Source organism: Sinocyclocheilus grahami, unplaced genomic scaffold (assembly GCF_001515645.1).
Source record: "Sinocyclocheilus grahami isolate Dianchi unplaced genomic scaffold, SAMN03320097.WGS_v1.1 scaffold409.1, whole genome shotgun sequence".
NCBI classification, from domain to species: domain Eukaryota; kingdom Metazoa; phylum Chordata; class Actinopteri; order Cypriniformes; family Cyprinidae; genus Sinocyclocheilus; species Sinocyclocheilus grahami.
The window spans coordinates 692,259-704,441 of record NW_015505588.1 but is presented as its reverse complement, the minus strand read 5'-3'; the positions used below and the strand labels follow the sequence as shown (position 1 = coordinate 704,441).

Sequence of the window (12,183 nt, the reverse complement as noted above, 5' to 3'; positions counted from 1 at the left end):
GTGTGTGTGTATATATATATATATATATATATATTAATACAATATTATTATGAACATTTTATATACATAGTGTATATATATGTGTATATAAATATATATATTTATATACATAGTGTATATATATGTGTATATATATTGTATTTCATTTGGAAACCAAGGTCTTAGAGTATGGAGGAAGGGTGGAGAAGCTCATAGCCCAAGTTACTTGAAGTCCTAAAAGAACCAAAGACTTAAAACTACTTCAGTCTGTGTGCATTGAATTTATTTTGAATTGAATAAATTTTCAACTCAAATTCACAATTTGAGTTGAATTACTGAAATAAATGAACTTTTCCACGACATTCTAATTTATTGAGATGCACCTGTATATACAGTGTATGTATATATATATATTAGGGGTTACATCGACTAGTGGACTTCAATGCTCTGCCATGACGTCGACTAGTCGCTGGTCCTATCCACCTTTTTCTTGTCATAAAAATGGGCGCGGCCATTTGTAATTTCTATGGGTCTGGCTTCCGGTCTCATCTGCGTATAGAGGGTGCAACAGGATATGAAATCTTTGAAGGATTTCCACATGTGCGCTCCGTTTTCAAACAGTTAAAATGACAAATAAATGCATACTCTGAAAGCGCTCCACAATACATATGTGATTATATTACTAGATGCTCGAAACTGAACGGGGAAATGCACGTTTTAAACAGCTTACTTTACAGGTAATCGCCGTTCTAATCTAATACACTGCTGCAATGTAACGCACACACATAGACTACAAACAGTAGCTCGCGCAGATCGCGCGCACACACAATCATTCAGCGCGGAAATGTATTGTCAACACTGTCCTGTGATTTCTCAATAAAATAGCTTAGAAACTGAAAACTGAAAAGTTGATTTCGAACGAGCAGAAATCTGTGAGAAATATAACGACCCAAAGACAAAAGGACTGATAAAAGAGCTGTTATAGGAGCATGTGTCATATGTCATAGCTGTGCACGAGCTGTTTGTCACAGCCCCAGACTTATTTGTTCATTAATGACGTCATCCGCGACTAGTCGACTTCGACTTGACTTTCATCACATAAGTCGACTTCAAAAAATCAGAAGTCGTAATGTATTGTCAACACTGTTCTGTGATTTCTCAATAAAATAGCTTAGAAACTGAAAACTGAAAAGTTGATTTCGAACGATCAGAAATCTGTGAGAAATATAACGACCCAAAGACAAAAGGACTGATAAAAGAGCTGTTATAGGAGCATGTGTCATATGTCATAGCTGTGCACGAGCTGTTTGTCACAGCCCCAGACTTATTTGTTCATTAATGACGTCATCCGCGACTAGTCGACTTCGACTTGACTTTCATCACATAAGTCGACTTCAAAAAATCAGAAGTCGTTCAACCCCTAATATAGATATATAGATATATAGATAGTAATTGAGGAATTTTATTATTCACTGAACTACTGAACAATGATTTCTTCATCAATAAAATAGCTTAGAAACTGAAAACTGAAAAGTTGATTTCGAACGAGCAGAAATCTGTGAGAAATATAACGACCCAAAGACAAAAGGACTGATAAAAGAGCTGTTATAGGAGCATGTGTCATATGTCATAGCTGTGCACGAGCTGTTTGTCACAGCCCCAGACTTATTTGTTCATTAATGACGTCATCCGCGACTAGTCGACTTCGACTTGACTTTCATCACATAAGTCGACTTCAAAAAATCAGAAGTCGTTCAACCCCTAATATATATATATATAGATATATAGATAGTAAATGAGGAATTTTATTATTCACTGAACTACTGAACAATGATTTCTTCATACCGTCTACAAGAACATCCTGTAACCGTGGTAAAATCACTGTAATGCATGGTCTTTTGCTGTGTGAATCCCACTTCATTTTGTGGTCACTATGTCTTGTTCAAGTCCACGTTCCAACAAATGTTTTGTCTATCCAATATATGAAGCATCGGTACAGCATTCTTTACCTGCTTGTTTGGCAGTGTATGGCTGCTTTCAGATCTTCCATCAGACCTTCAGCCAAACTGCTGACAAGAGCTCGGGTCACTACCGTCCCATCATCCTCCAATCTCACTTGGTGCCGAATCCACTGCCAAACCTTACAAATGCAGCCTCTTAGAATAAGAGATAATATTATATTGTAGCATGTGAGCTTTGAGTGAACCAACCTGAGATCTGGATATCTCTGCTGTTGCTGAATCCTCAACCTTCCCCAGATAGAAGAAATGACCTCTGCCTGTTGTACAAAGTCAATATCAATAAAACCTCTATTCATCACATAGCATAAAAATGTTGTATAAAAAGTCATTAGTGAAATAAAGTTTTGCACCTGAAAGCCAGGCTTCAATGAAGAGGACACCTACAGCAATGTTATATCTCAGTCCGTTCTGTGTTACTCCTCCCTATGGAGATATAAAGCACACAATACAAAGGCAACAGCATTTACACTCACCACACATTTATTATTCTGTTAACATGATTTGCAGTGATAGAATTCAACTGACCGCAGGCATAATGAGCAAGTCTTCAGGGGTCACAGTGATGTCTTCACGAAGCTGCAGGAGTTGATTCTGACCATGAGAGTGAAGCTGAAACAGCTGTGTGAGAGAGAGAAATTATGTTTTTATATGCATATATGCAGAGGCGGACAAAGTACTCAACTCTATTACTTGAGTGAAAGTACAGATACTGCTGGTCAAATATTACTCCAGTACAAGTAAAAGTTGTAAAGCAAAACAGCAAGACCTATTTGACATCAAAAATTTTTTTTTAAATGCTGTCTAATCACTCTCTCGTGGTACTTTGATGTCACACACAGAACGGTCTGTGCAGTGCTGCTTCAAGTCCAACACCTTTTGTGTTTTATTAGGAGATGCACAACAGTTCTTCTGTGGCTTTATAGGTAATATTAGCCCCAGACTTATTTGTTCATTAATGACGTCATCCGCGACTAGTCGACTTCGACTTGACTTTCATCACATAAGTCGACTTCAAAAAATCAGAAGTCGTTCAACCCCTAATATAGATATATAGATATATAGATAGTAATTGAGGAATTTTATTATTCACTGAACTACTGAACAATGATTTCTTCATACCGTCTACAAGAACATCCTGTAACCGTGGTAAAATCACTGTAATGCATGGTCTTTTGCTGTGTGAATCCCACTTCATTTTGTGGTCACTATGTCTTGTTCAAGTCCACGTTCCAACAAATGTTTTGTCTATCCAATATATGAAGCATCGGTACAGCATTCTTTACCTGCTTGTTTGGCAGTGTATGGCTGCTTTCAGATCTTCCATCAGACCTTCAGCCAAACTGCTGACAAGAGCTCGGGTCACTACCGTCCCATCATCCTCCAATCTCACTTGGTGCCGAATCCACTGCCAAACCTTACAAATGCAGCCTCTTAGAATAAGAGATAATATTATATTGTAGCATGTGAGCTTTGAGTGAACCAACCTGAGATCTGGATATCTCTGCTGTTGCTGAATCCTCAACCTTCCCCAGATAGAAGAAATGACCTCTGCCTGTTGTACAAAGTCAATATCAATAAAACCTCTATTCATCACATAGCATAAAAATGTTGTATAAAAACATTGTGAAATAAGTGAAATAAAGTTTTGCACCTGAAAGCCAGGCTTCAATGAAGAGGACACCTACAGCAATGTTATATCTCAGTCCGTTCTGTGTTACTCCTCCCTATGGAGATATAAAGCACACAATACAAAGGCAACAGCATTTACACTCACCACACATTTATTATACTGTTAACATGATTTGCAGTGATAGAATTCAACTGACCGCAGGCATAATGAGCAAGTCTTCAGGGGTCACAGTGATGTCTTCACGAAGCTGCAGGAGTTGATTCTGACCATGAGAGTGAAGCTGAAACAGCTGTGTGAGAGAGAGAAATTATGTTTTTATATGCATATATGCAGAGGCGGACAAAGTACTCGGTAACACTTTACTTGAAGGGGTGTGCATAAGACTGACATGACACCTTTATAATTATGACATGACACATGTTATGAATATGAAGGAGGTTTTATGCATGTTTATGACAACTGTCATTAAGTGTCATTCGCTCAGTTATGTAATTTTTAATGCAAATATAACATTATTTGACCTAACCCTACCCCTACCCTTACCCCTAACCATAGCCCATAACAAAGACATCTCAAACAATGTCATCTTTGCATTAAAAATGACATAACTGAGCGAATGACACTTATTGACAGTTGTCATAAACATGCATAAAAAAACCTTCATATTCATGACATGTGTCATGTCTTGATTATGTAGGTGTCATGTCAGTCTTATGCACACCCCTTCAAGTAAAGTGTAACCAAGTACTCAACTCTATTACTTGAGTGAAAGTACAGATACTGCTGGTCAAATATTACTCCATTACAAGTAAAAGTTGTAAAGCAAAACAGCAAGACCTATTTGACATCAAAACATTTTTTTTAAATGCTGTCTAATCACTCTCTCGTGGTACTTTGATGTCACACACAGAACGGTCTGTGCAGTGCTGCTTCAAGTCCAACACCTATTGTGTTTTATTAGGAGATGCACAACAGTTCTTCTGTGGCTTTATAGGTAAGATTTTCACGTACACAATTTAGCAAAATCAATATTGTGTCTAATATATACCACAATATTAACTTCTTATTATTGAATTGTTGTAAATAAATATCACGTTTGCAACTCAGTGTTAAAAAAATGCTGGGAAATCTCTTCATGTAGCCCCAAGAGTGATTACTGATAAACTGTCTGAAAAAAAAGTCACGTTTTAGAGAAGAAAAAGAAGCTGTGTTATGCCTGTGTTATTCCTGTGTTATTCCTCTGTTTTTCCTGTGTTATGCCTGTGTTATTCCTGTGTTAATACGGTTATTACTGAGTTATTCCTGTGTTATTACTCTGTTATTCCTGTGTTATTCCTGTGTTATTAGTGTGTTAATCCTGTTATTAATGTGTTATACCTGAGTTATTTATGTTGATACTGTTATTCCTGTTATTCCTCTGTTATTACTGTGTTATTCCTGTCTTATTACTGAATTATTATTGTTATTAATGTGTTATTCCTGTGTTATTACTCTGTTATTCCTGTGTTATTACAGTTATTACTGAGTTATTCCTGTGTTTATTCCTGTGTTATTACTGAGTAATTCCTGTGTTATTACTCTGTTATTCCTGTTTTATTCCTGTGTTATTACTGAGTTATTCCTGTGTTATTACTGTGTTATTACTGTTTTATTCCTGCGTTATTACTGAGTTATTCCTGTGTTATTACTCTGTTATTCCTGTTTTATTCCTGTGTTATTACTGAGTTATTCCTGTGTTATTACTGTGTTATTACTGTTTTATTCCTGCGTTATTACTGAGTTATTCCTGTGTTATTACTCTGTTATTCCTGTTTTATTCCTGTTATTGCTGAGTTATTCCTGTGTTATTCCTGTGTTATTCCTGTTTTATGCCTGTGTTATTCCTGTGTTATACTTGTGTTATTACTGTGTTATTCATGTGTTATTACTGTTATTACTGAGTTATTCCTGTGTTATTCCTGTTTTATGCCTGTTATTCCTGTTTATTCCTGTGTTATTCCTGTGTTATACCTGTGTTATTACTGTGTTATTAGTGTGTTATTCATGTGTTATTACTGTCATTACTGAGTTATTCCTGTGTTATTACTCTGTTATTCCTGTGTTATACCTGTGTTATTACTGTGTTATTAGTGTGTTATTCTGTGTTATTCCTGTGTTATTCCTGTTTTATGCCTGTGTTATTCCTGTGTTATACTTGTGTTATTACTGTGTTATTAGTGTGTTATTCATGTGTTATTACTGTTATTACTGAGTTATTCCTGTTTTATGCCTGTTATTCCTGTTTATTCCTGTGTTATTCCTGTGTTATACCTGTGTTATTACTGTGTTATTAGTGTGTTATTCATGTGTTATTACTGTCATTACTGAGTTATTCCTGTGTTATTACTGTTTTATGCCTGTGTTATTCCTGTGTTTATTCCTGTGTTATTACTGTGTTATTGCTGTGTTATTCCTGTGTTATTCCCTGTATTATTACTGTGTTATTCCTGTCTTATTACTGAATTATTACTGTTAGTAATGTGTTATTCCTGTGTTATTACTCTGTTATTCCTGTGTTATACCTGTGTTATTACTGTGTTATTAGTGTGTTATTCATGTGTTATTACTGTCATTACTGAGTTATTCCTGTGTTATTACTGTTTTATGCCTGTGTTATTCCTGTGTTTATTCCTGTGTTATTACTGTGTTATTGCTGTGTTATTCCTGTGTTATTCCCTGTATTATTACTGTGTTATTCCTGTCTTATTACTGAATTATTACTGTTAGTAATGTGTTATTCCTGTGTTATTACTCTGTTATTCCTGTGTTATACCTGTGTTATTACTGTGTTATTAGTGTGTTATTGCTGTGTTATTACTGTGTTATTAATGAGTTATTCCTGTGTTATTACTCTGTTATTCCTGTGTTATTCATGTGTTATTATTGAGTTATTCCTGTGTTATTACTGTTTTATGCCTGTGTTATTCCTGTGTTATTACTGAGTTATTGCTGTGTTATTACGGTGTTATTAGTGTGTTATTACTGTCATTCCTGTGTTATTACTGAATTATTTCTGTGTTATTACTGTGTTATTACTGAGTTATTACTGTTATTCCTGAGTTGTTACTGCGTTATTACTGTGGTATTACTGAATTATTACTGTGTTATTAATGTGTTATTCCTGTGTTATTCCCTGTGTTATTACTGTGTTATTACTGTCTTATTACTGAATTATTACTTTTATTAATGTGTTATTCCTGTGTTATTACTCTGTTATTCCTGTCTTATACCTGTGTTATTAGTGGGTTATTCATGTGTTATTACTGTGTTATTGCTGTGTTATTCCTGTGTTATTACTCTGTTATTCCTGTGTCATTCATGTGTTATTAGTGTTATTCATGTGTTATTACTGTGTTATTGCTGTGTTATTACTCTGTTATTCCTCTGTTATTCATGTGTTATTACTGTGTTATTGCTGTGTTATTCCTGTGTTATAAGTGTGATATTACTGAGTTATTCCTGTGTTATTACTGTGTTATTACTGTTTTATGCCTGTGTTATTCCTTTGTTATTACTGAGTTATTCCTGTGTTATTACTCTGTTATTCCTGTGTTATTCCTGTTATTACTGAGTTATTGCTGTGTTATTACTGTGTTATTAGTGTGTTATTACTGTGTCATTGCTTTGTTATTACTGAATTATTCCTGTTATTACTGAGTTATTCCTGTGTTATTCCTGTGTTATTACTGAATTATTACTTTGTTATTAATGTGTTATTCCTGTCTTATTACTGAATTATTACTGTTATTAATGTGTTATTCCTGTGTTATTACTCTGTTATTCCTGTGTTATTCCTGTGTTATTAGTGTGTTATTCATGTGTTATTACTGTGTTATTGCTGTGTTATTACTCTGTTATTCCTGTGTTATTCCTGTTGTTAGTGTGTTATTCATGTGTTATTACTGTGTTATTGCTGTGTTATTACTCTGTTAGTCCTGTGTTATTCATGTGTTATTACTGAGTTAGTCCTGTGTTATTCCTGAGTTATTTCTGTGTTATTACTGTGTTATTACTGCGTTATTACTGTTATTTCTTTGTTATTCCTGTGTTATTACTGTGTTATTAAGACAGGAATAACACAGGATTGACTCAGTAATAACGCAGTAATAACACAGTAATAACACAGGAGTAACACCGTAATCACACAGGAATAACACATTAATAACACAGTAATAACACAGGAATAACAAAGTAACAGTAATTTCTGTTATTACTGTGTTATTCCTGAGTTATTACTGCGTTATTACTGTGGTATTATGGAATTATTGCTGTGTTATTAATGTGTTATTCTTGTGTTATGCCTGTGTTATTGCTGCGTTATTACTGTGTTATTAATGTGTTAATCCTGTGTTATAACTGTTATTTCTGTTTTATTTCTGTTATTACTGTGTTATTCCTGTGTTACTCCTGTGTTATTACTGTGTTATTAATGTGTTATTCCTGTGTTATTACTATGTTAATAATGTGTTAGTCCCAAGTAATTTCTGTTATTACTGTGCTATTGCTGTGTTATTACTGTGTTATTAAAGTGTTATTCCTGTGCAGAGGCGGACAAAGTACTCAACTCTATTTTTTTTAATTCTCTCTAATCACTCTCGTGGTACTTTGATGTCACACACAGAACAGTCTATACAGTGCTGCTTCAAGTCCAACACCTATTGTGTTTTATTAGGAGATGCACAACAGTCCTTCTGTGGCTTTATAGGTAATATTGGCATGTACACAATTTAGCAAAATCAGACAATATTGTTTCTAACATATACGAAAAAATAATACTCAAGTAAAGTACAGATACTCAAAAAGTGTACTTAAGTACAATACTCAAGTAAATGTAATTAGTTACTGTCTGCCTCTGCATATATGCAAGTGCTGTTATGGGGAAGTTTATCAATGACCAGACAGAAATGAACAACTTATGTGTGACACTTACTTTTTGCATGGGCTCAATCAGGTCCATGTCGTAGACCATGAACCCATCAACTCCTGCTTTGATCTCCAGTAATTTAAGTCTAAAATATCACAAGAATGATAATTTATATGGAAAACCAATACAGAACCATAAATGGTTGAGCTGCCATATGTTCGGTGGCCCAGTAGTGCGCAACACAACAAAATCACTACAACACAACGCATAGGACTAATTTCATTGTGTTGTGCCTTGTTTCCGTTGTGTTGTGCTTATTTCGTTGTATTGCGGCTTGTTTCCATTGTGGAGATTTTGTTGTGTTGTGCACTACTTGGCCACTGTAATATTGGGATTTAAAATTATGTGCCACTATATTTTGATTGCAATTATGGGTTGGACTCAAATCACCACAGAGCTTTTATCTAATCTGGTTGCGTCTTGCCTGGTGACAGTTCTGAGTGCAGTCTTGTAGAGGTCACTCTCTTTGTCTCCAGGCAACAGCAATGCTGCCATGCCACCTGTTGCTAGGGCACCCCTGCGGTGACACGTCTGCACTAGAAGATCCATGTAGCTGTGCAGGAAACGCTTCTCCATATCCACATATTTACTGCGATCAGGGAGGAGGAAATCAACCCGATGACCTATAAAGCAACCATTGTCACTATCGAGGAATGTGATTGAGTCTACTAGTCGAACTTGCAGAAAATGTATGCGCTGACCAAATTTGTTGACAAAGGAAGCTGAATAATCCCAGATGCCACAGTTTAGACCAGCAGAGTGCTCCTTGAGCTCGTACAAAATCTCCTCCATCTCGAACGATGCCAGGACACACTCGATCAACACAGTGGCCTTTATGCAGCCCGCTGGCAGGCCAAGCTACAAAATAATTCAGAATACATTAGAAAAAAAATTCATGGTAGTTAAAACTGCACTGGGGTCACATGTAATCTCTGTCAACACTCGCACCTTTTTCTCAGTCCAGAAAAAAATCTGACTCCAGAGTCTGGCCTCCGTGTAGCTCTCAACCTGCACAACATATCATTAAGATTTTCTAGGATATGTTTGATTCTACATTGAAGTTCTGTCCTGGTAAACAGAGTGATGTGATCTGACTCTGACCTTGGACAGGTAGAAAAAAGGGCCACTCTGGTTTTGAAGAATTAGTTTTGCATTATGAAACATCAGCAGACCAAAATCAAACAATGGACCTGGAACCTCTCGACCATTGACCTACAGAGAAACAGATGTACATATACTTCACACTAACAAGAATGATATATTACTATGCAGGATCAGCTCATTTACAGCTAAAGAGATTTCTAAATTATCTTTTATTTTAATCTGAATCATATGTTTCTCCAAAAACCCATTTGGAGCAATATAAAACAAACACAAATGAGACATTTACTGACATAAATTAAGAGTACAGAGCTATAACATGAATGTGAAGACTTTAATTATGAATGGCTTTCACTGAAATCTCTTGAATTTAAATCTAAGTTTCAACAGTTTTTGAAATTTTATCTGAGACACATGTGAGGTTACTGGGGCTTTTTCATAGAAGAACAATCTAAAGCAGGAAACAAGCAAAAGTATCAATTTTCTCTACATTTACACTTAAAGGCACAATATGTAATTTTTTGCCACTGGAGGGCGCGTATTCAAAACAAACAAAGAAACAAAGGCGTAGTTAGATGATGCCGTGACTGAGTGTGGAATCATGGTTGTTGTCGTCTTCATCCCCACAGCCGAAGCAATCCGATGGGACTCGGGCAGAAATCATGTTCATGGATGAGCTAATGTATTAAAGATTTATTAACGTCGTAGTATGAAGCAGAGTGAGGCGGAAAGCCGTCGAAGCAAAACGAGGCTGCTGAACGAGCACGACACACGGCTCGAAAGCAGCGGAGCTTTTATTATGCCACAGTCGACCACTTCCGCTCCTTCCGGAAAGCATAGTAAATCATACTAGATACATTTGAACATTTTGTTATAATGCTACTCTGTGCGGTCGTCACCCGTCTAATAAAATGCATAGCATATTAAAGCATCTGTGGTGTTTCATGTTTTCTACAAAACAAAACCAATAATCGAGGGTGTATGACGTCATTGGCAGGCGACACAATGACACTATAGACATGGTCCGTGTCACTAGTTAAAATTGCTTATTTCTCTGGATTTAAACATTCTTCGAAACATTTGGGATAATGTAAGTACACAAGTCAGCAAAATCTATAAAACTGTTCTAGTGGTTTTTGGATATTTTAATAAAAAAAATCTTACATATTGTGCCTTTAATGTGTTCTAGGAGAAACAGCTGAAATGCAAAAAAATCCAATTGTGGTTATAAGTGATTAAAATTTTAAAACCTTGGTGAAATGTGAAATTAAATCAATTTCAAACACATGGTTGGGACAAACAAACAAAGACACCAATATTCTCATCTGTGCCATTAAACAAGCTCACTACAGATCCATACCATCATGTTGTGCTCCACCATGTTCCATGCTCGAGGACGGAGCATCAGCACTGGAGCCTGAGAAATGGGTGGTACATCTGTTTAAGAGGAATATGACAGATTGTTAACACATGCTTTCCATACATCTCTGATGGGATTCTTTTGTTAAAGTATATTTAATTCACTACATTTCTGACAAAACAAGTAGCAGGAGTTAGACTGAAGACTCACCCTGAAACTGGTTGTGCACAGCCTGATAAACATTGTAAATACCCTTTATTTGATTGCGGTATGTTGGGCAGTTGCCATCATCAAAATCAATCTACCAGAACAGAACAGAACAATAATGCAGTTACAGCCAGGAATTCAGCTTTTTCAGTTTCAAATTCTTGGATGCCACTGTATACACAAAAATACAATCTTTTCAGTATTCAGTGCAGTTTAGTATACAATATATATTTGCATTTCTGTTCTAACTTCAGTGTCATCTTATTTGCATTACTAAGTCCTACCTGTAAACCTTGGGCAGTAGATTTGAGTCCCATTATAAGACGTTGTGTATCACAGGGTGAAAGGTCACCAACGTCCACATGTCTGCAGTGTAATCGGTCTGGAACTGGGCTCACTCTCCAGCTGGGATCATTTCGGATATGAGCTGTGTCCTTCAGAAAGCCTGGCAACTCTCTTGTCAGATCCAACTGAACTTTCCGGAGGACTCGAAAATTCAAAACCTTGCAAAAGAGTAAAGACAAATAAACAAGCAAACATTGTTATGAGTAGCATAAATAAGTAATTGGGGTTTCCTTAATATGCATTATTGGGTTAAATTCTATTAGAAAATATAAATTGAAGAGGTACCTTGTCAGCCTCTGCTTGGAAGGTAGAGATGAGTTCAGACAGAAATAGCAGAGCATCAGAGTTAAACAGAGTGTGAAACTCTCTCTCAAGTCCTGAGGGAGGCGTTTCCAGTTCAACACCTTGATACACCTGTTTATCAGCACATTAAACCTGCATGATTTCCTGACACTGACACCAAATCATCATTTAGTTCTGCACATTACAATTCACTGACAGATGTATAGAGACGCAATTATATATATATATATATATATATATATATATATATATATATATATATATATATATATAT

At 35.8% G+C, this 12,183-nt stretch overlaps 1 protein-coding gene across 1 annotated transcript in view; it reads right to left on the bottom strand.

Moving 5' to 3' along the window:
- ugl (ureidoglycolate lyase) overlaps positions 1 to 12,183 on the bottom strand; it is a 14,049-nt gene that overhangs the window by 1,613 nt on the left and 253 nt on the right. The window contains exons 2-14 of the mRNA XM_016232319.1: positions 11,892 to 12,020; positions 11,546 to 11,764; positions 11,265 to 11,355; positions 11,055 to 11,131; positions 9,695 to 9,805; positions 9,542 to 9,601; positions 9,295 to 9,451; positions 9,018 to 9,216; positions 8,600 to 8,678; positions 3,827 to 3,919; positions 3,652 to 3,724; positions 3,485 to 3,552; positions 3,284 to 3,414 (exon numbers count right to left, since the gene is read on the bottom strand). Of these exons, the coding sequence (XP_016087805.1) occupies positions 3,284 to 3,414; positions 3,485 to 3,552; positions 3,652 to 3,724; positions 3,827 to 3,919; positions 8,600 to 8,678; positions 9,018 to 9,216; positions 9,295 to 9,451; positions 9,542 to 9,601; positions 9,695 to 9,805; positions 11,055 to 11,131; positions 11,265 to 11,355; positions 11,546 to 11,764; positions 11,892 to 12,020 (1,487 nt within the window). The remainder of the gene's footprint in view (positions 1 to 3,283; positions 3,415 to 3,484; positions 3,553 to 3,651; positions 3,725 to 3,826; positions 3,920 to 8,599; positions 8,679 to 9,017; positions 9,217 to 9,294; positions 9,452 to 9,541; positions 9,602 to 9,694; positions 9,806 to 11,054; positions 11,132 to 11,264; positions 11,356 to 11,545; positions 11,765 to 11,891; positions 12,021 to 12,183) is intronic.